The 23478-nt window shown below is 41.4% G+C and overlaps 1 protein-coding gene across 5 annotated transcripts in view; it reads left to right on the plus strand.

Annotated features, from left to right (window-relative positions):
* Nucleotides 1-23478, plus strand: part of LOC110982101 (uncharacterized) — a 24690-nt gene continuing 1212 nt past the window's right edge. The window contains exons 1-17 of one of the 5 annotated variants that reach the window (XM_087135868.1): nt 1-521; nt 7157-7217; nt 7748-7930; nt 8288-8430; nt 10715-10856; nt 11414-11482; nt 12454-12635; nt 14732-14830; nt 15392-15485; nt 15657-15770; nt 16593-16733; nt 17577-17762; nt 19089-19244; nt 20007-20144; nt 20370-20465; nt 20857-21033; nt 21424-21993. In XM_087135868.1, coding sequence (XP_086991994.1) covers nt 321-521; nt 7157-7217; nt 7748-7930; nt 8288-8430; nt 10715-10856; nt 11414-11482; nt 12454-12635; nt 14732-14830; nt 15392-15485; nt 15657-15770; nt 16593-16733; nt 17577-17762; nt 19089-19244; nt 20007-20144; nt 20370-20465; nt 20857-21033; nt 21424-21992 — 2751 coding nt within the window. In that variant the 5' untranslated portion in view covers nt 1-320 and the 3' untranslated portion in view covers nt 21993. The remainder of the gene's footprint in view (nt 522-7156; nt 7218-7747; nt 7931-8287; nt 8431-10714; nt 10857-11413; nt 11483-12453; nt 12636-14731; nt 14831-15391; nt 15486-15656; nt 15771-16592; nt 16734-17576; nt 17763-19088; nt 19245-20006; nt 20145-20369; nt 20466-20856; nt 21034-21423; nt 21994-23478) is intronic. The other 4 variants (XM_087135869.1, XM_087135871.1, XM_087135870.1 and 1 more) reach the window with 4 other exon arrangements.

Genomic DNA, 23478 nt, shown 5'->3' on the forward strand with positions numbered 1-23478 from the left:
AATCAGACACAGACGCCAACGTGACGCCACAGCATGGGCGTGGTCTGTTTCGTGATGAGGCGTATACATGTATTTCGTGACAATGGTTTCACGAAGTCAGTTCAGGCATGCTCTATGATTCAGACTCTCAGATTCAACATCCCAAGGCTGACGACTCTGCCTAACGAATAAAATAAAATTACCGACAGGTTACGTGATACTACGGTATTCACGCATGACAGACCGGCCGTTCAGTTTGTGTACGTGGAGATAACAGTCAGTCACGAGTAGAGAAATAGAACTAAAAACAAGTCCACCACACTGCCAGAGTGTGCACACAAATGATTGCAACATCGAGAATGGCACAACGCAAAGAGCGACGGCTTGAATACAGCAGGGGACAATGGCACAGATGTTGCCGCCAGCGTTTCCGCAGGATGTTTTCTCTTGTCAGCATGTTTTGTGTTATCCTACTGCCGTCTGCCACGGGCCAGGCCTATTGGTACGACCCGCCTTGCCTGAATCACAACTTCTCGTGGACGGTAAGTAGGCATATATCACATTTCTTTGGCGTGCTGTCCTAGGACACCGCTGCATCTCTTTCACTCCATTCATCCCCTACTTACAGAAGGCACATCAGTCAAAAATCACCTTAGAAAGCTAATAGGTGACTGCAGGGAATAATTACTGGCGTCCGTATAATGGAACTCTCTCCGTTAGAAGTTTCTACTCGCGAGCATTTTGTTTTTTGTTGTAGGCCTGTTGGTTGACACTTATGCTTCATCTTAATCTCGATGCTCTGTGATGAAGAATTCATTAGGATGCGTTTGACTAGTAATCAAGGATATACAACGTGTGACCTTTATGTTGTGACCGAGCTAAGTCAATTAGCCAGCATCTGTGGCTAAAGGGGATTGTAAATTTGGAGACCCTGTTCCTATATAAATAGAAGAGAGAGTTACATTTTAACTTCTGAATTCACCTTGGTAGATGACTGTGACATGCTCAATAACTGTAGGGTTGATGTTGTCAAAAGAAGCGCAGGGTTTTAAGTTTTGAGGGAAAATATGGGGGGGTGAACTGTGAGTGTTTTAACACATGCCACATGGTGGATTCAAATTTGCATGGCTAGTTTATCAGTAAGAAAGTCACATTTTCTCACAACTTACAGAAAATACTGTCTCAAAGAAGAAGGTCATTTTATTATTAGTGTTGAACCATGTGTAATTTAAAAGGTGTCATTGGGACAGACTTCATAATTATATTTACTTTTGAAAAATAAAGTGTTTATGAATTGTGACTAATATAAGGTTGGTAAAATAATTCCAGACATTAGCATGAATATCAGAGACGCTGGCAAGTGAACAAGCTTCACTATTTCTTAGCTCAGTCTTTCTCCTGGATTATTCAGTTTGGTTTATCATTGCATTTGGTAGAAAAAAAGCTCCATCTCCCAAGGGTGCAGCTACTTATTGGAAGATCAGGGGCATTGCTGGGTGACGCAAACGCCATTCCCTAGAAGCAATACTGTAGTCTGCCCGGAAGTAGCTGGCAGTTTCTTAAATACACAAACAACTTCATTTCAATCCCATGCAAGTGTTCGGAGATTACTTGTTCAAGCTATAGAATTATGGGTCACTGACAGGAAGCTCACGCGGTCATTCATATAGAAATAAATAGCTTCTACTTGTGGGGAATTTGTGTGACATTTCAAAGGATCTGTCTGTCAGCCTTTTCTGTTTAGAAATACTTCAAAGGAGTTAGTAGAAAACTACATTCTGCCAGGAGGAAGTGAGTTAAATGGAAGGAGAGCTGAAAAGGATCAAGACTATTTTATTTTTTAGGGCTGAGTATTTTTTTTATTTTTTGGTTATGAATATAACCATATATGCTGTGGTGAAAATTGCTACTAAATCAAATGATGCAAATAAGTTGGGATGCAAAAACACTTTGTTGGAAAGATCTTTTATAGATAATAATGATCTACACCATTAAGTGCATGTTCATCGTTTACAAATGTACATTTGTCCACGATTTTTATGTTAAGGCTATCTGTATGATCCAACTTCTGGCTATAAAAAGTGGGTCATTATTATTAGTTGGTCATATGTTAATTCCCATTTCTATGTTTGAATGCACATTTTCTTATTTGTCATCTGCTCCAACAAAAAAAGCACCAAGACTGCAGAAATTCCGCACGGGCATATTCTTCAGCTTGACATGCGTGTGCATTTGGCAAATCAGGACACGCTATTGGTCAAAGAGTTATGCAACACACGCGTATCACCTGTCCACGAGCGCATATCACCTGTCCACGAGTGCGTATCACCTGTCCACGAGCGGGTATCACCTGTCCACAAGTGCGTATCACCTGTCCACAAGTGCGTATCACCTGTCCACGAGCATTGTTCCACTGCAGTTCAGCTGGTTGTCAAATTACACTAGGCCTATAGAGTAAAAGCAATTCCTAGAGAGACTGAGCTTGGAGAAGTGTGTCAGAGACTTTGCATCTTTGTTTCTGAAATTCTTTGAATATGTATGACCCCACAAAAAATATAGAACATGAATATATTACCTGAAAATGATGATTTCAAATGTCTGTTTGCACTAAACTTTGGAATTCGGTAACACAAGCTTTAAACACAGAGCGTGTCTACAATTTCTGGTTTTGTTCCATCTTTTTTCAACTTATCAGCTGGGCTTAGTCAATTTGAATAATTCACTATTTGAATATTTGACCGTCATTTCGATCTAATATCCGAATATTCGATTGTACAGTACCGACCAGCAGATTGTTGATGAACAAACCATACACAAAATCAGTTGCAATAATGCACATAATTGTACATTATAATCACTGTAACAGCTTCTGATATCTTCAGCGATTTAGCAAGATTTAAGAGATGAACAATCCTGTTTCTATAAAATTTCTATTCCTTTTAAATTTTTTAATGAATAATTTACTTTTGGAATTGTAAGATTTCTGTCCCTTTACATTTGAACCTGCTTGAAACGAGCCTCCATAGTGCAATTTTTCTCATTTCACCCCCCCCACCCTCCCTTCCTTTTTATAAATTTTGCATTCAAATATTCAAATCCGGAAAATAATATTCAAATACTCAATGATCGATCGGATATTCAGCACAGCCATGTTGAGTATTACTTTTATTGTAATCCCATTGGAGTATGCAGTGATGAATAGGCACATGTATTTCCTTTGGTCTGTTGCTGTGTCAGTGTTCGAGCATGCATGTAGACATTGACCAAGGTCGGACTTGACCGTGTTTGGATGGAGCACTGCTTGATTCGCCCAGAAGTCGGTGTCACCCACTGTGAAGAGCTAACAAATCCAAACTGAGATGGAGCTAATGAAGCAGTGTATGAACCATCACCTGCTGATTTGAGACATGGTTGACCTTCATATTGTCATCTGCGGTTTGGAGTATAACACAGTATTTGAATACAGGGCAAAATGAAAAGTTCCACATATTGTATAAATTAAATGCTTCTGTAGTAAGTGAATTTTTGATGTGTATGGACCAGTGCACATAGTGCTTGCCCATTTGAACAATTTTGATGTCAAACTGATTACTTTCATTCTATCACAAGCATGGAGCAAAGTTTGTGAGTGTAACAAAAGCATAAAATAGTCTCCAGAAAAAAAACGATTTTAATACAGATCTCTCTAGAATACTTGCAACAAAGGGAGAGAGAGTAACAGTTTTGATCCCCAGTAAAAAACTTTGATAGGATCAAACATCAGACTTTCATGCCTTTTCCAGCTTTTTTCATGACATTTCCCTCCAGCAGGGAGTTTGCAATGAGCCAATTCACTTTTATTCAAATTGTTACGTGAGGTTCCGCATCGAACACCCCTGTTCCGTCAAATGCCAGAGTTATTTCAGACTGCTTGCCTGCAGTATGTTTCATTTTTGTAGTCTATTATCAGGGTTTTTAAAACCACTACTGAAGGGTGTGAAAACAATGTGTTCATTTCAGCTTCAGTTTCTGTGGCCTCCCTCCCTCCACACGGCAGCTACCCCACATCAAAACCTGCCCTTGTTTCAAATACAGTTGTGTGAGATTTTGTCTCACGGATTGTTTGTCAGCGCGATTCTGGACAGGATTTCAAAACCAGCGTTATTATTCTGGGGTTTATAATTCCCTCTCCCTGGCCAAGTGACTACTACAAACTAAACTGAAACTAGCAAGACTACATCAGCTGCGTCACTGTCCAGACAGCCAGCAAATCTAATCTAAACAAAACAAGAGTCGGTCATGGGGAATTAATAATGCACACCTCACTGAGTGCTGGGTACACAAAAACTGAAATGATTGGTTCTCTCGTTTTCAGAACTGTACAGTTTCATGATTGTGGAGGATGCAAGCTCCTCTGCATTACAGGCTATCTGTTTGGTTTTAACAACAATGCATGATGCATTTTAAAAGTGAATTTTTAACAGACCAGATTAATGAAATCGTTAAGAGGGCTGTTTCAAATGTTGATAGCGATAGAGGAATAGGGATGCTGCAGTTTCTTTTTTTGGGGGGGTGATGGTTCACTTGCAAGATACAGACAACCTCTGTTTGTCATTTAAGGTCTTAAAATATATAAAAACTCCAGATGTTTGCGTGAGAGAGTCTGGTGGTCCTGGTGTCTCCCATGCTGTGAAAGTGTCACAAGTCATGGGAATACAACTGATAAACTTGCTTTGGCTAGATTCCCAGGAAGAGAAACTCACCCAGGGATCCTGTGGAATTCTAGTTTCCCAAAATTCAGAGTCTGCACTTTGAGAGAACTATAGAATTGGAAATATATGTATGCTCTTAGAACGCAGGGTTTGCCATGAGTCAACTGAGGGTTGTAATTGTTTCATTGTCCTGACAACCCCAAGGCAAGCTAGGTTCATTTTATAGTCCCATATCAAATCTTCACACCTCCAATTTCATTGACTTCTTCACACAAGATGGGGGGGGGGAATAGGTCTTTTCAGATGTGCTCCCAAAGGTTGATGCATGATATAATATTGCTAATACTCCTAGCAGACAAACAATTGCCACTTTTCACTATTCTCTTATCATACATTAAATATTACTCAAAAGTATGAAAAGAAAGTAACGTGCGCTATGTATCCAATTAAAACAGAATTCTGTGCCTTAGGCATATAGCTGATCCCTTGTACTCTCACAAAAGCAATTTACTTCAAGGTTGTCATTTTTTTGTGACACACAGACTTGATACTTACTGAAGTTTAGGTGTACATATTTTTCTGAATGCAGTGGAATTGCATGGAATCGTGCCCTTTCAATTTACGCAGTGATCTGGTCACACATTTGAATGAATCACCACATAGCTTTCTTTGCCAAATAACTTACAGTCATCAAACCGGAAACCCATGAGAATGGGGCTGCAGAACCCTCGGCTGCGGGATATGCCAGTCACGACTGATGGAGTAACAGGGAATATTGGCACATGGACTGAACAACCTGCAGTGGTGGGCATATATTGGTCATTTTATCCAATGGCAGATATGCCTCCTTTGTACTTAATTAAAGATGTGCTGAGACAATGAACAAGATGACACTGTACCAATGGACCGGTAATGCAGGGCAGTTGAAACTTCATTCACATGTCCCGCTGGATGGGATTTAAAGCAAAGTCAAAGAAATAAACAAAGAGATCCTTTGCCATTAATCCTTTGCCACTGTATTTGTGCTAGGCATCAATATTTCCCATTCCCAAAGGACAAAGCTTAAACACCAAAATCTTATTCACTGTGGATATTTAACTCCCACTGTTAATAAATACAGTTGATGAAGAGGTTTTTGTTCCACTGAATAAAGTAACACTGTGGCCGATAAATGTAACAATAAGAGGGGGAATGTATGTACATGTATGTACCTATGAAATGTGCTACCCTCATATTATCGTCATTTGGTTAAGAGTGGTTTTCCTGGTACTTGCGCTTCTCTGCCTGTTATTGTTCGAACTGAGGGTTAATTATAGTACACGAACACTTTAGTTTGGTAGTGCATCACGAAAAATGCACTCCTCGAGTGTTCACATCTAGAGGTCGTTTGTTTTTTTATTTGTACTTTTTTGTTTCAAATTTGATCAGGAGCTTGAGAAATTGAGGAAAACTGCAGGTACATGTAATTGTCTGTCATTTGTGTCTGAATAATGCATTCAGAATGATCATCCTCTGCACAAGGGCATCATGGGATGGAGGGGGAATGGCTAGGAATGTCTGGTGGTTCAATTCCCTTCCTCAGAAAAGAGGGGAAGAAAATTGAAAAGTGGAAGAAGAAAAAGAAACAACGAGGCAAAGGAGAAGAGGGATGAGATCCACAGCTTTGGGAGAGAATATATTCCCTAAACCACCGCAGAATCAGGAGACAGAGAATTTTCGATTGCAGGCCCAAGGATATGAAATATTCCATTCCACACTCCAAGAAGTTTAGCTCTTTGCTCAAGTTTAAAGGGTGATTGATTCCAGACCTACATGTTTATCCTGTAACCCTTGTCAGACCTGTGCGTGCTCCAGAGCAGCCTTTTTTTGGCGTCAGTAGATTTTCATTTGCGCAACGATTGCTTGGCTCTCTTATTCCTTGTTCCTTGTTTTTGTCTGAGTGCTTCAGTTCAGGCCTGGCAGTGGTTTGGTTTTGCTTCATATCCCCTTCCCTGGAAGAGCCCTGCCACCTTTCTTGCCCCCTTCTTGCCAGCCCAATTTAGCGTGAGTCCTTCCGACCCTCCAAAAAAAAAAACCAAATTGGTTGTTTAAATGGATCCTCATCAGTGGATCCTGCAGCTAATTTTCGATCTCAGCCTCATAAGATTTTACATTTTAAGATGTTGCCTCATGGGTTTCACTTTAATCAAGCAGCCTCTTAACAATTTTCATGTGTTAACCTTACATGAAGTCCGAACCTATTGCAGAAAGCACATTATGAGGTCAGGTAAACAAATTCCTTAAGAGTATTTTTCATTGATCCAGACACTCCATTTAGGTTTGAATACTGTCAGTCCTTATCATGATCCACTTGGATTTGAACCCAACTACCTTTGTCTTCTGTCACTAATGCTTTGTATGCATTTCAATTCAGTGAGTAGCATTTTGATTCAGTGACATAGTTGATTAGATTCTGATGGATGTTGTTTCTTTCCTCTAAATCATAGACTCATAGTGGTGGAACACAGAAGTGCAAGTTGTCGATGGTGGAAGTACTCGGCACTCAAGGTAAACTCAGAGTTGTGGTTGTCTTTCCTAAAAATGAGTATATCTCTGGAAAGCCCCATTATTATTTATTTATTTATATCTGCATGTTCATCAAACAGCGCATTTAGTGCCAATTACAGGATGATAATGAGTTTAGAAGACAAAGAAGAAATATTTACTTTTAGAGATGGGACGGAAAACCCCGGATAAATGTTTCGGGGGAAACCCACGGACTCAGGTAGGGACTGAAAAAATCCCAATCCACGTGTGGACCGAGCCGGATTTGAACCTTAACCACAGAGATGGAAGGCGAGGAAAGCAACACCACGCCAACCTGATGGCCCCTATATTTTTGGTGTCTCGGGGGAGAGAGGAGATTTGACTCCCCATCTCCCCCAGGATCTGCTCCTGAAACCCCTAAGCAAACAAAACTGCTGAGCTGGATACCGCTGTCCATCGGTTCATTCTAGAAAGTGAGTTTGTACAATTATGACAACGTTGAACTTCAGGATGACAATCACATTATCTCTCCACGTTGACCCTCCCCAAAGATGAGAAATATTGTGCTAATCCCCTGGATTCTCTGACTGACGGGACCGAGCCCAGTCAGCCACCTCCTGTGGAGAATGTAGAGGCTAGCTACTACACCACACGGTTTGTCCCAGGGACATCTTCTTGGGAATGGGCAGGGATATGGAGCGGTCTAAACATCACCTTTCAACTGGGCCTGCAAGGTAAAGTAAACAGGAGCAATGTCTTTTTTTAAGTTGCCAGATGTGCCTCTTAAGGTGATTGTACTATGTTGGGGGGGAATAGCCTAGTGGCCAAGTTCAGTTTTTAGCATACAAAGTGAGGTAAAGGCATTCTGAGTTTTGAGCAAGTGTCAAGAAGCTGTAAAATGTAATTAAGTTTTAAGAACTGCCCTTTTAAGAAAACTGCATGGCGAGTGGTTTGGAAATAGCTTTGTTCCATCAGAATTAAAAAAAAAACCAGGAAAATATCACAGCTTTCCAGTACAGTTGTCAGAGTCTAAATAATAATACACAAAAAGTAAAATTTCATCCAATTGTTTGCAATTTTTGACACCCCAGGAGCTGGGAAGGTTAGAGGTGTGTTGCTGTCGATGAAAAGTCTGAGCCCCGATTCGGATGATTACTTGACCATGTATTGCCAAGCTTATGACTTCCTCCAACCACTCAGTGTGGATGCTCTGGTGGATCAACAAGGAAGCCCAGTGAGTCTGTCTGGGACGGGTCCAGAATTGGAAACTTGTCAGGATTTATCATCTCATTGCTGGCAGTTACGTTCCTCACAGTAATAAGAAGGGTACTCCAAAACAAGTATGCACATGATCAGTTTCAGCTTCAAGGTTTTGAATGATCTTTAGTTCTCCTCTTTTCCCTCAAGGAGCCAAGGTACTAGGTAAACACGTCTGTTCCATTCTATGAATTGCATGACGTGCTTTTGTAGCCCGCTGGCAGAACCACTCACCTTTTTCTTACACGTAACTCTCTCTTGATCCTTTTCCCCTGAAGTCCCCCGAGAAAAAAAATCAATTTTTGTCACCTGTTGTGTTCTACCTCTATGTCGTCCGCAGGTGGGATCTCCTAGAGTGATTCCAACCTCCCTTACCCTTCATGCAATCAGCCAGCTCTGTCATGGTCTCCACACCTACATTTTTCCTCGGGATGTAACATAGCTCATCCTCAGTCCACTAGACTGTGTTTTGTACTTACCACGTGGCACGTGCATGTCTTATTAATTGCCTTATTAAATTCAGCAATTTTTAAACTCTTCTCGTCCATTTTACACATGCCCCATACAGGGTTTTGAGCAGGCTGTGGACTTTTGACCTGCATTTAACTCAAAAAGTGCCAGATTTATTTGTCCAACAGTCCCACGCCAAACCATGCAAAGAGATTCATTTTGAGTAGAAATGGTTTTGGATACATTATTGCATGAACTCCTTCAGACCCGGTCCACAAGGTGCATTGCAGGACAAAATATTGGGCTCGACCCCCTCCCCACGGTCCTTTTAGAATTAAAATCAAATTAACAAGATGTGAACGCCGATAGTAAATGTTGCAGGACTGCTGTTTACCCGAAAATCGAACCCAATATTAACTTGAAATCTGTTTTCCAAGGTTGGAAAAAGTGAGTGGGGGCCTTGAATTTTTGGCTCCAATGTTGACAATTGATGAGAGAGTGTCTTGATAATATCTTCCGAAACCTGCCACAAATGTGAAATTGCATGAGAAACTGCAACTGTAATCATTTACATGACAGAAGATGGCAACTTTTGGGGAATAGAGGAAGTTACCACCATCAAACTTCACCACTGAGTTTTGAAAAAAATGAGATGTAGAACTGACACAGTTGTATGATTGATGCATAATTAGCAGGGTATTTCTGCTCTGTATGTACAGCTTTAAATTAAATGATAAAATAATATTCCTATCAGTTTACATACCAGCTGAGAGAACAGAACATTTATTGCATAACTGCTACATACTCCTATAAAATGATCCCAAAGTACTTATAATACCATTGTTTCTGTTTCTGACATCTTTGTTAAAATGCTGGTGTATGACCTCACGGGGCCCCACTTTTATCATGCACTTGAACTTTATTTGCTGGCAAAGATTTGGGCTTTGTTGCATGGTGTCCTAGCTTGGCAGCTGCCTTTATTGTGGGGTGCAGGGTTTTGCACCTCAAAATGTGAATGGATGATATAGTACCAGTGGGAAGTGGGAGAGAGTTATGTTCTCATGGCAGATACATATATCTGTGGTTCGTAATGGCAGACTCCTTCCACTGCACACCTGTCAGAAAGTCACAGCTGCTATGCGGCCCATTTCTAATTATTTGGGCATGTGATTATCAAAAACTCCATGGACCGAATACTTGAGTACTAGGAAGTCCACAGTGGAGTTTTACACACGCCAGCTGCAACTGCGAGTGTTGCCGGTCATTAGTCGCTCACAAAGAACCCTCATTAATTTTAAATGTAACAAGTTGCCTCTTCAAAATTGATGGTTTGTAAACTGTGAAGCTGAGGGGGAACCTAATGGAATCATTAGCCAAGCTTTGGAGGCTTATTTGCACAGTAGCATAGTGTGCCTTTGTTAAATTCATTTTTGGTACATATTTCCCGACTTTCCAAATACTACTTGTCAGTAATATATATACCAGGGGTACATCGGCACACCGGTCTCAGAGCCTGGTATCTTGTAGCAAATATTGATATAGAGGTCAAGTGCAATAGACAAGACCCAGACTGAGAACACTTTTTTGACATGTCAACCTTTTCAAGCTAGCTGTCTGTCTGTCTGTCTCTCTATCTATCTATCTCAGGCCAGCCTGCGAGTACAGCTTAATTGTTTCTGTACTAATCTGCTGGCAGGAACTGATCATTGCATAATGGCTCAGCAATCGTTTTTCTTCTTTGTAGATGATATTGTCTTTTTATACCTGCATGTGCAAGCAATCATGCGTAACTGTTTTTTTTCCCCTCACAGGTACAGTTGTTCCATGATTGCTGGCGCGGTCAAAAACCTGGGATGGAATATGAATATGCCTTACGAACTCTTCCAGTGTTGGACACATCTGCATCTGATCCGGACGGAGATACTGCAGTGACATTTCAGTATAGGACACCTTGTGAGCACTGAGTATACTAAGGGTGGTACACGGACTCAATTTCAGGGTTTTTTGAGGGAAAAGTCACGGAAGTATATCCTACATATTTAGAAGAGATTACAGTTAATCTCTCAAGGTGCATTTACATTGTTATCTTATGGATAGTGTTAAATTACTAATTTATGTCTTTTATGATTTCATTATTGGGCAAGCCTGCCATTTTGTACACACAATGTCCAATACATAACGGAAGTTCCATCCTCAAAGATATTTGTGCATGGGTTCCAGGTTTTTTGTCATTGCATTGTGGTCAACTGGATGGAGAATACCCTCAAGAATTTCCAAGTTACTAGTCAGTGTAATGATTGTGTGATCAAACAAAACATTGCATTGTGTATGGGACAAAAGGGAGACCTTATCGTGAGCTTGCACTATTTATAATTTTTTTGATGTTTTTTTTTTATGTAGAACACACTCTTCAGGGGACATAGTTCAGTTTGTCTTTGGGGTCAGGGAGATAAATCATTTAACAGTTAATACACGTGTTTCAAACTGTTCTTTATCTGTTGTCGTTCTAGCGTGCTTCGCAGTTCCTGATGATTACTTGTGTAAAGACCGCATTACCGGACAACGACCCCCTCAAATCGGTAAGAACATCATACCAATCTTAAATACTGCAGGTCCAACAGGTGTCCTCGTCAGAGGCACACATCCTCAATCCACACATCCTCAAATAAGCCCTTACAAAGAAAGTTCAATTGAGAGAGCAAATTGAGACCAATTGGCTTTGAAGCATCATGGTGCAATTGTAGCAATCCAACATCATTCTCATTTCGTAGACTGAGACTCAAGATACATTTCCATCGTTTAAATACTGGTTTAGGAAAATGAATAGGCCTGTGTGCTAGTGACTTCACACATTGTTTTTTGAACGTGTACATTTCCTATGGAGTTTTCCTGGATTGATTAGCGTTTGTTTAGTCAAGCAGTAAAACTGCATTTTATGTTTCGGTCATTAGAATAGGTGCAATCACTCCTTAGTCAAGGAAAATTATGAACTCATGGCGACCGTCCGAGTAAAATAAAAAGATTAATACCCCAATAGGGCAAGCTGCCGTCTCCTGCATTCCTATCAAGTAGATCATAAACCTATATTGCCTTGGCTGAGTAAAAAAAAATAACTGTGAAGTTCTGGCATGAAGAAGGATCTGGGGTCAGACTTTTAAAAAGGAGAGTCACCTCATGTGAACATAGCGTGACCTCAACAGTACAGAGGTCTACTGAATGGTGGTCTGGCTTTGCATGTGGTTTGGAAACGAGGTAAAAAGGAATTGAATGCACATTGTTTAGACACTAAAACTTAGCTGTTGATGATTTTCAAAGTACTTAAAAGTCTGCTTTCAAAGAGGCAATTTTGAGTTTTAGTAAGGGTCTATATTGCATGATGTGGCGTCAGCACTTCGAAAAAGATTTTCCACAGTTTAAACTTTAGAATGCCAACTGTTGGACTCAATAAAGACTTTCTGGAGGTGAAGTTCTGGCGACAAGTGCTATATGAGCAATTAGTGTTGGCCAAAACAGCCTGTATTATTATTGGCTGGTTCTTTCTTCCTGACAGCATTATGTTCCTATTGGAGACCACAATACTTCACAGTGACAGCCAACTACAATGACCTCTCAGTTGCCATGGAGCTCGGCCCAGCAGAGTGTGGCTTTGATTCCTTCAGGCTGGCTGCGGCAAGTCGTGGTGCTACATCCGGTGTCAACCTGTGGGCCGATGGTTTTATCCAAGTTACCATGGTAAGTAATTTAAGCTGGTGCCTACAGATAGATTCTCAGTTTCCTCATCTGGGTCATGTCTAAAAACTTGAACTGCTCAGAATATTCCAACAGAAATACTGCTTTTTCGAATTCTTATTGTTACTCATTTGTGGTAGCAGAGCCAAGTATTTCTCAAAAGCAACCTAGACACTTAAGCTCGCGAGCTTGAAGAAACGTGTAGAGAGGAGACAATGAGAAGCAGTTGCAGTTTTAGAGGTGAGAAGAAAACCCCAGAGGAATATTTTGGGTAAAGCTTACAGAATCAGGTAGGGACTGAAAACTCAACCCACATGTGGATTGAGTTGGGAATTGAACCCAGACTACAAGAGTTGAAAGCCAAGGAGAGAACCTGACTCTCTTCCCCAAAAGATGTGCTGCAGTCCGGGAACAACCAAAATATGCAGATTCATTCAAACTGGGTGTATATTTTGAATGCACTGGATTTTACAAATTCCAGGTTCAAAGTTTGAAAGACACACAGATATTTTGGTTAGTTTGGGGATGTTCAGCATAAAGTCGAGACCCCTTTACACCATAACAAGAGATGCAAGGCCCTCAGCCTGAATTCAGGTCAGACGCTATTCAAATTTAATAAACTGCAACAGAAGCATTTGTTTGTCGCTATTTGTCACCCTGTAACTTTTATCTGGTCTTGTATCAAGTCTTCTTGATTACAACACTGCACCGTGGTATGATCGATCCTTATAATTGGAGGCTGAGGTATATTGAACAAGGTTTGTTTGAGAACACCATGGTGCTTAGCAACTGCAATCTGTCTGGACCCTTTAGCATTTCATGACAAAGTTAACAAGGAAATGTACAAAGGAATTGGATTTGAATGCTTAACCACTTGCATGCCGCCGGTGTTTCCGGTACCGGACATGTATTCTTTATATGTGTGGCTGGGGTCTCCAAAATTGGATAAAGGGAACTGGGCCTTGTAACAAAAGACTGCACTCGTAACAAAAGACCAGGCTGCTGGGAATTACCAACATTTTTGCACTCTGGATAGTGGAGATAATCCAGCCTTGTTTTGAAACAGTATACCATGGTTTTGGGGATTTAGCGTGAGCGAATTAGCACCGGCGGACAAAAGCTCTCCACCACCGCAGCAATGAGCCACACAGTACCATTACATACTAATCTGGCCCCAATTGAAAAGAGGTCAGCAGCACATTGAGCCAGGTTCGTGAACAAAAGAATATTACATAACACCGCAAATCTGGGCTCTTTTTACAAGGCAGCAGGCCTGGCTGAAATACTCCAGTGTCAATAGATGTCGTCTGTCAGATTGGAGTAGAAACCAGACAGTCCTTTGTGTGGGTGTGAGTGTCCAGTAAATAAAGATAGGAATTTTGAAAACAGAAAAAAATGATAACTATCCCACCTCAGCATCATCAACATTGATAACTGCCACCGGCGTGAAGTGGTTAAAAAGCCTCAGTGAGGGTAGGTAAGGATGTATGTACAGGTTGGGATTATGTGCGATTGTAATTTGAATGTATGAATGTTTTACATATCCGTCGGCCAGGTCTAAACTTAATTGGTTTTGCTGTTGAATATGACATACATGTACTATGTAGTTCTTATAAAAATTGCCAATTTGGTCATGGACTTTGTGAGAGAAAAAAAATCACAAGGTTACTGGAATGGGACGTATGCCTTAAACTCTCAGCTTGTCTGCAGTACGCACACCTTAAAGGTCTTGGATCTGCAGTACACACACCTTAAAGGTCTCAACAGGTCTGCAGTACACAAACCTTAAAGGCCTCAACAGGTCTGCAGTACACAAACCTTAAAGGTCTCAACAGGTCTGCAGTACACACACCTTAAAGGTCTCAACAGGTCTGCAGTACACACACCTTAAAGGTCTCAACAGGTCTGCAGTACACACACCTTAAAGGTCTCAACAGGTCTGCAGTACACACACCTTAAAGGTCTCAACAGGTCTGCAGTACACACACCTTAAGGTCTCAACAGGTGGCTACTTGATCTGTAGAGTGTATTGTGACTGAGGAGACGAATGCAGCAGTCTGTGTAGGGTTGTATAAATCAAGGTTTCTCCTTCCTTGCAGGCTAATGTGTCCCACTTTGAGACCTTTGCCTATGGAAGGAACATCACCTACATCAAGGTTGACCTGAAGGGTGTCAGTGTTGGCCAGCGAGTTGTTGTGGTACGGTATACATGCAGGATGTGTTCATCAATGGGAACACGTTGAGAGGCAGAGATGACACTTGAAAGCCACCATGTGTCCAATGAACATTTCACGTTTCCACAGAAGACAGAATGCAGACGGCAGACACAATGTTTGCTTGTCCTCGGTGGTCAGTGTGATGTCCCCAGTGGTTATCAACATAGCAAAAACTAACATTAGTGATTTGCTTTAGCCCCCCCCCCCAAAAAGGGGTTTTGTTTTGCCCCTGGACAGAGTCCAATTTGACATATGGGATCCAGAAAGCACATGCATCATTAATTGAATTGTGGGAATGCACTTGCAGTGGTTTTCTGTCTTTCTTTACTTGTTGTCAGCCATCAACCAGGATGGCCTAAGCATCCATGGAGATCTATGGATGACACAGAGCAAAGCATAAAGCCTTTTTATTTTTGCACGGATACACGTTTGACAAATTGAAGACATTTCGCAAGTAATTCAGCTATCTTGGTAAACTTCCAAGAAAAGGCTAGCAGTATTAAACTGGCAAGATTTATGGCCGTAAACACTTTCTTCTGATAGGTCGCCGCCTGGCCAACTCAAAATACCTGTTTTGGAAGCAATGGAATTTCGAAGCCTTGCAGTGTCACCCTGTCAGCTGTTTTGAACATAATTGGTAAGCTGGTGATTTAATTAACAGAATGAAGACAGTAAATTCACCTTTGTTGAACTTGGACCATATTTTAGTCACTCAGGGGTGAGGGGCAGGTCTAGACGACAGCCTGTGTCTCAGAGAGTTAGGTTACCGTAGATTAATCTGTAATATATTTCATCATTTTTAACCTAGAAAATCCCTGTCTTAGTGGGCCCTGCAGTTCAATAGAAGTTTGCGAGCCAAGTGGACACAGATTTAGCTGTCACTGCAAACCAGGCTACATGAGGGAAGACTCAATCTGTGTCAGTAAGTGACATTTTAATTATCCTTGCCACGCCTTCTTTTTTTTCCCCACTTCAGCAAAACATCAGCATTTGAGGCAGGGAAGGGGATTTAAATTTGTTTCTGTCAAACTGAAAAGCCATCAAATAAACCCTCCCTCCCCCAAGGAACGTACAACTACCATTTGTAAAGTATTTGCATTTTCAATTTATAAAACAAAATCTTGCAACCTTTTCACCTGGGGTCAACTCCCCTCCCCCACTAGACACCGCGCCTCAAACAGACCTAAAACATAACAACATCACACTTGTTTACATACATGTGTACATTCCTATGGGATTTCTGATGGATCGTGCCACACCTCGCTGTCATAAGAAAGTGCACATGTAAACAAAGCATGATGCCATTATGTTGCAGGTCTATTTTTATGAGGTGTTTTCAACAGACTGTCCAAAACCGAGCCTCAAACATCAGCAGTATGAAGCTCAAGGTGGCAAGTTTAAAGTCTGATCCAATTAGTAGCTACAGGTGTAACTGATCAGGTCCGTCATTAATTAGCATTGTTGAACGGAGGAGGTTTTCAATGTCACATTCCACATCAGCCATGCTTTTCTGTATGGTTTACACATCTCAGGAAGTTGTTCTTTTAATGGAAAAAAACATTAATTGGCCATAGCTAGGCAAAGTCCAGTCACAACATTAACATTTCAAAACAGTGCTTGTAGCAACCAGTGAACGATACTGGTACGTAAGGTAGTATATTACGAACAGGACTATAAAAATGAGAATTCTTTCAACCTATCAAAGTGTTGATATTTCTATGTTGAATGGGTGTGATTGTTTCAGGAAACCCATGTGAGGTGTCGAATGACACACATGTAGCCTCCAATCCATGCCGTTTAGGGAGCTGCGCTGTCAGCAATGACAAGAGAAGCTACTCCTGTAGTTGCCCCGATGGATGGGTGTTTGTGAACGGAACTTGCCAAGGTTAGTAGTTAGGATTGCTGTAAAGTTGCCATGGGCCAAATTTGGTTAACCTGCCTATGGCAAAATTGCTTAAACCAGTAAGGTAAAACCATGTGTATGTCACGTGGCATCTTGGCTGGCTGACTCACTCACTGCAGTGTTACATTAAAACCAAAACCGTCATAAGACCAACAGGACCTCTGATCTGAATTCAAGTCACAAGCTATTCACATCAACTACAACAAAAGCATCCCTTTGTCGTTGCCCATCACTTGCGTCTGGTCACGTCTGCTTTTGATTAAAATGGTGTCTTTTCCACATGTTCCACACACATCTATGCTTAGTGTCTCTACAAAATTGGCCTATGGTGTAAATTTGCAATAACTGCACTCTCAGTTCCTGGACATGGTTTTAATTTATGCAAAAAACATTTGTTTAATTAGCCCACGATTTCTCTGAAGTAGCAGTGAATCTTGTAAACAGGTGTCTGGGGCACTAAAAAGCACTCTGTGACAAGAAAAACAGAGTAGAGACTTCTAAAGCCAAGTAGGCCCAGGAGGAATTTAAACAAATACATCGCAGAGGTAAAAAAAAGGGGAGATGTATAATCACACTTGGTATTTATGTTAGGGAGTGCACAAGATCTGAAATCAAGATCTGCAACAATGAAAATTGCCTCATATCTGCAAAAACAGTTTTTGTTTTCTTTTCACGGTAGTAATTCAGTTCAGCAGCAGCAAATAAGAACTGAATTTTGTTTTTCATTATTTTATGCGAATAAATTATGTCGCAATTTTTGCTGGTCCATAGAGAGACTTTTCACAGTACAAAGCATTCCATATTTATATATTTCCACGAGTGCAGAAATTCCTAATGACTTGCATGAACTTGAAGGCCCTGATGAAACCACACACATTTTGCCAGTGGATGCCTGCATTCCAAACCCCTGTGGTAATGGAATATGCCATCATCAAATCCACCCCCTTGGTCAAGTGGACTATTCCTGCGATTGCCAACCGGGATATATAAAGCGTGGGAACACGTGCAAAGGTTGACCAAGCATTTTTTTGTAGCATGATTACATGTACATGTAGTGCATATTGCTGTCACTGGTCCATTTTAGGCAACATACTAACCAGCATGCCATATCTAGAGATTGTAGAGATTTTGATTGAGAAAAATGTTATATACCTATACAAGAAAATATACAAGAAAATATTATATACCTATACAAGAAAAGAATGAATCTGAAGTTGGATCTGCTTGGCCTACATACCTTGTAAAGGTAATAACGGTAATTCCAGCCCAAGAGTAGTAATTAACAAAACAAAGGCAGATTCCCTGAAAAAATGAAAGGAGGGTTAGCCAAAATGTGTGAGTTTTTATTTATTCATTAATTTTTTCCCAAAGATTTTCTGGGGAATGGACATACAGCTTTTAACATTGCATGACACAGGAGAGGTAGATATTTCAATTGAAAAGTAAACCCTATAGCAAGGGGCTGGCTGAACTTGGGTCAAAGGGCTTGGATTTGCTGTTCATGAGCAAGTTTAGTGCTGTCAATGTCTGTCCAGCACATTCCAGATGGCAAACATTCAAAAAGCTTAGCCAAACACCAAGTGCAGCGGTGGAGTCATGTGACCCAAGCCTCAAGTCTCTCTTTTGAGACATTGAACTAAAATTTGAACACTTTTTAAAAACAAAACCACCCCTCCCTCTGCAGACGGCAGAAGTCCCATGACATATTTAATTCTTTAACCCAACTCATCAGCCACACCTTACAAAATGCATCAGCATGTGAAAACGTTGCATGGAAGGTTGTAAACACGTTGCATGGAAGGTTGTAAAACCGTTGCATGGAAGGTTGTAAAACCGTTGCATGGAAGGTTGTGAAAACATTGCATGGAAGGTTGTAAACACGTTGCATGGAAAGTTGTGAACACATTGAATGGAAGGTTGCTGGTCTGTAACAGGAGGCAAGAGGTTGAAATACTGAATGCAGAGACACACATAACACATAGACAGGAATTTACAATTAAATTAAAAATGGTGTTTTGTTGTTATTGGTTACTTGGTTGGTCTATGGATTACAAACATCCTGCTGTGCAAGGTTGATGGACATAATGGTTATGTTTCAAAACTTGGACATAGTGTGGAAAGGCAGAAAAGAGTTGTCTTAATTTGGTGTCAAAATGATTGCACGATATCAACGTTAAGACGAGGGGGGGTCTTGTGGCACTAAACTGTGTTGCAGTGACAATGAGGCAGCTGTACGGAGCAGGAAGGATGGTCTCTTGTAAGAAACTATTCCAGAAAGTTTTGCTCCAAAACACTTTGGGAATCTGCCTCAATGAACATATATCTTCTCTGTTCTAGCTGACTCCTGCAAAACAAATCCCTGTGGGAGACACAGTTCTTGCAAACACTCTGACCAATCACTAAGGAGAACTGAAGGCAGCGTAAACGCTGTTCCTTTCACCTGTAACTGCAACTTTGGTTACCATTACGATGACATGCACCATTCTTGTGAAGGTAACGCCAAGATCAACAGCAAGGCAGATATGCAACTAAAATGAAGGTTGCTGGATTGTGGGTTGAAAGACCAAGGACAAGGAAGCACATTTTGCTGGACAAACTAAATCCATACACAACTACTAAATCAATGTAATCTCTTCTACATATTTACTCAGGGACAGGTGCAACTGTTACTTTACAACTCACTGGCTAATTGGTTGACATAAACCTCATTTCTCTCTACTGACAACAAACCAGCAGATTCTTGAGCAGGTGCTAGGCTCACAGATACTGCATGTTTTAGTTACCAGACGTTATCGAACTGTTCATCTCATGCTTTTCAGTGAAGGGGCTGTCTTTGACATCAAAATCAATTGCAGGTCTTTTTATTCTGTTGCTGACAATTGCAAAGTTCAATTTTGTCCCAATACACTAGTGTTCACTGTATTGGATTCCACAACAATCACATACAACCATAAACAAAGTGTTCCAAAATGTTATCTTAACTGGCTTCTCGTGTGAAATTTCCTCATTCGTTGGTCTGCTGGTCGCTGAATTGTCTCTGAAGTCTGGGTAGTTCATATTTTACTAACACCGAAATAAAATATCAACCCAGTGCCGCTTGCCAAGAAATGATGCCATAAAAGAAGAGTGTTTCAAAATCAAAATGTCTGATTTTGATAGTGACTTTGATACGGCAAGTCTTCACCACAGTGATGCATGCGCATGTGACTCTCATCATATGACCTTTATGTTTTTACTTCATGTTTCCTTATCCAGTGTCAGTTGGGACTCTGGTTGCCGTGATTCTGACCAGCTTCTTCTCTGCCTTCCTCTTGCTCTTCCTGCTGTTGGCCTGGAGACGACGGAAGAGCTCTCGGACCTTATTTCACAGAGCCGTGCCGTGCATGGGAATTGGTTGGTAGACTTATTACCAGCACCTTATTCACACAAGAGTTCTGTGACGAGTAACGCGAGGCACAGACTTACTGTCCCATGAGTCATATTTGAATATGCAGGCCCAAAAGCCATTGTACGCCTTGCAATCAGGGGTAGCAGTATTGGATAATATGGTACACCATGGCCCTTCCGTCAGAGGCACGCAAGAAATCAATATTAAGTAGTCTGTCCACTTGTTTGCAGGTGAGAATAACAGTGACCTTATTGTTGATGGGTCTTCGGTTCCGTCACGAACGCCAAGCCTACACAGAATGTCTACGCTAAGTGGTTTCCGTCAAGGTTAGTGCACTGACCTGTGAATCTACTGTAATGAGACAATCCAAATTCATGTCAGTCGGTGGTTAATTTTGACCTGACTGGGATAAAAAACATTTTTTTTACAGAACTTACAAAGAAAACGTGGCGGGTGGTCTATACAGTGAACGAACTGTTACTGATCCAACTGTGCCGCAGGTGTCATCTCCAATTTATTTAAACATAATGGTCGGGAACAGAGTGAATTGGGCGTTCACATCCCAACTAGTTATGATGGAAAACCTGATGGTACTGTATATATGAGAAACTTACTGGCTGCAAGCGTGCTCTCAAACTCCACTGAATTCCTCTCAGCTTTGTGCGTGCATTCTGTTAAATATTTTTCAATTATCTTGTTCCATATTTCTTCATGCAGGGACAGAGAGAACTGAGATCATCCAACCAATGAAACGAATCAAGACGGTGCTCTTCTACTCGATGGATCATCCCTTACATGAGGAAACTGTCCAACGGCTCGCCACCTTTCTCAATGAATACTGCATGTGTGATGTGATTCTTCCATTGTGGTGTGCCCAGGACATTGCAAGGAGGGGTATGGAATTGCCAAAGACAACTATTACATATTACAACAGACAAGCTGCATTGCGTGAATAAGCCCCCAGGTTGTTTCTTTATATACGGCATCCTGATTATTAGTTCCATGTAGTTTTGAATTTTTCAATAGCCACACTGCTGTACACATTCAACAAATTGCAAAGGGTAGTCTTATCCGTTTGAAAAGTCAATTTGAACATTCAATATAATCCTTTAATAACCCATTGTATAAGGGAATTCGTATCCAAAATTTAATTAGGCATTCCATACATACCTATGTTGGACTTGCCTTTGTAGTGTTGGAAAGAGGCCAAGGGATTAGTCGCACCCTTTGTTTGGTAGCGGTGGTGCCAGCAATGACATCTGAGGTTGTTTTGTCTCCTCATAGGGGTAAACGAATGGATCACTTTCGTCCTCGACTGGGCTGACAAGGTCATACTGCTATGCTCTAAGGGATCTGGAATCGCCTGGCGGGCCTACTCGAGTGCCAGTCCAACGCAAAGCGACTTGCTCACCCGAGCTGTGTGCATCCTCCTACGAGGCGGTTCCTCGGTGGGTGTGCCAGAGAGATGCTGCGTGGCCTATCTGGACTACTCCTCCAAAGACGATGTCCCCCCGCCCCTGGCCGTGGGTGCCATCTACCGTCTGATGAAGCACATGGATGCCTTCTTCTTCCGACTCCACGACATGAAGCAGGGCTCAGCCGAGTGGGAGCTGCGGGCCACCGACCTGGAGGAAGAGAGCTATGCCGGGGCGTGCCCTGAGGGTGCCGCCCTTCATCATGCCATCCAGCAGATGAGAGAGTATCAGAAGGCCGAGCCAGACTGGTTTCACCAGAGACACGTGCTGTCCCACACAGGGACAGAGTCACAGACTACGTTTGAGGAGACATTGGAAGTTGATGACAAGGAGTATGACGAGGCACTGAAGCAATTTTTAAGCACCCCTACAATTTGAGGCCGTTTTTGTTTTATGAGTGAGAGCCTAGGGAAACGTAGCAACCGAAGGAGGGAGCGCTCTTGAATCATACAGAGAACTTGAAAAGAATCTTCATGAGGAACCGTCACAATTCTTTATTCACATCTCGTCTGGAATGAGCAACAGTGGTTTGAAATGTGAACTTCTCTTGACACTGAGGACTTGATGGAGGTCTTACATCATGCCACATCACGTGAGCTCCCCACTCTCTCCTCCCCCCCACTGCCCGAAACGTACCCTCGGTCATGTTCACTAGATGGCAGGCTTTCCCCTGCCTACTAAAATAAGAGGTGGCCCTCTACAAGTTTTAGTGACCCCATCGGATGTCAATATATTGCTGAGAAATGAAAGGAAAAAAATTACAGAAATTCAAAGATTTTGTGAACTACTTTGCCTTTGGATTGCCCTAAGCTGCAAAGGCCATGGAAGATAAGATTGATTATCTATAGGAAATACATGTACATGCAGATTGAGAGTAAATGTACCGTAGGACTTTGAAGAACTTATTGTAGGCCACACTCACGTTCCTTGCGGCCACTTCAATTTCGTCCAAAATTTGTTGGCCACCCTGTGCTAATAAGCCCCAAACGGAAGAAAGGATCCTTCTTGGTGACACCAAATTGTATGACCTGACAGCGAGTGGAGAAAGGAGTGATGAGGTCATTATGAATACTAAAACACTTCTACACAACGTAAACAGGGTTTCAGCTAGGATCTTGCAATATCTGCCTGTCCCTTTCCAGCCAAGAACTGCCTGTCTTCTCTCAGGAAAAGCTTTGAAATTGGCATTCCTTGGAGTGATCTGAGGCCAGACTTCCACAACATCCAATGATTTGGAAGGGAATGTGAAGACTTATTTGTTCACCACTGTTAATGGGGGCTTGTCAATTCTAACCAAGCAAGAACTTCCTGTTCACGTTTATATTTGCCTATCCTCCAGACAGGTGCACAAATGGCTAGATTAGACACTGCACTTGAATACCTTTAACCCTAACAGTCCCCAATACTACAAAGTACTACTTAGTAGTAAAATGTAGTACTCAGCCCTGTCGCTTGTAAGAGGACATGATATTATTATTCTCTGAAGCCCTAAAATACAATCGAGAAGACAATGTACCATACAGTGCTGTGGCACTATGATTGCATGGTTTCATTGTTCTCTGTACGAGTAACAATGGAATAAACCTAGCCAGAAATAGTAATTTGTAGCGCTAGGTCCTTCAGGCTGAGAGTGTTACTTAGTATTTTGCAGTACTGAGTACTCTAAGCCAAACAATGCCCAGTACTGTTAGGGTTAATATTTAAATACAACGTGTGTAAAGGCCAGAGCCTCTACACACATTTACAATGCCAGAAATGGTGCTTTAGTGTACATTTATGACAGGAAAGTTATTTTCACTTCCATGACATTTAAGTATACATCATATCAGCGTTTTTAAAACCTGGTAAAGTGAGGCAGAATTTA

Source organism: Acanthaster planci, linkage group LG04, assembly GCF_054643075.1.
Source record: "Acanthaster planci isolate LZ-2023a linkage group LG04, COTS_SCS, whole genome shotgun sequence".
NCBI lineage: Eukaryota > Metazoa > Echinodermata > Asteroidea > Valvatida > Acanthasteridae > Acanthaster > Acanthaster planci.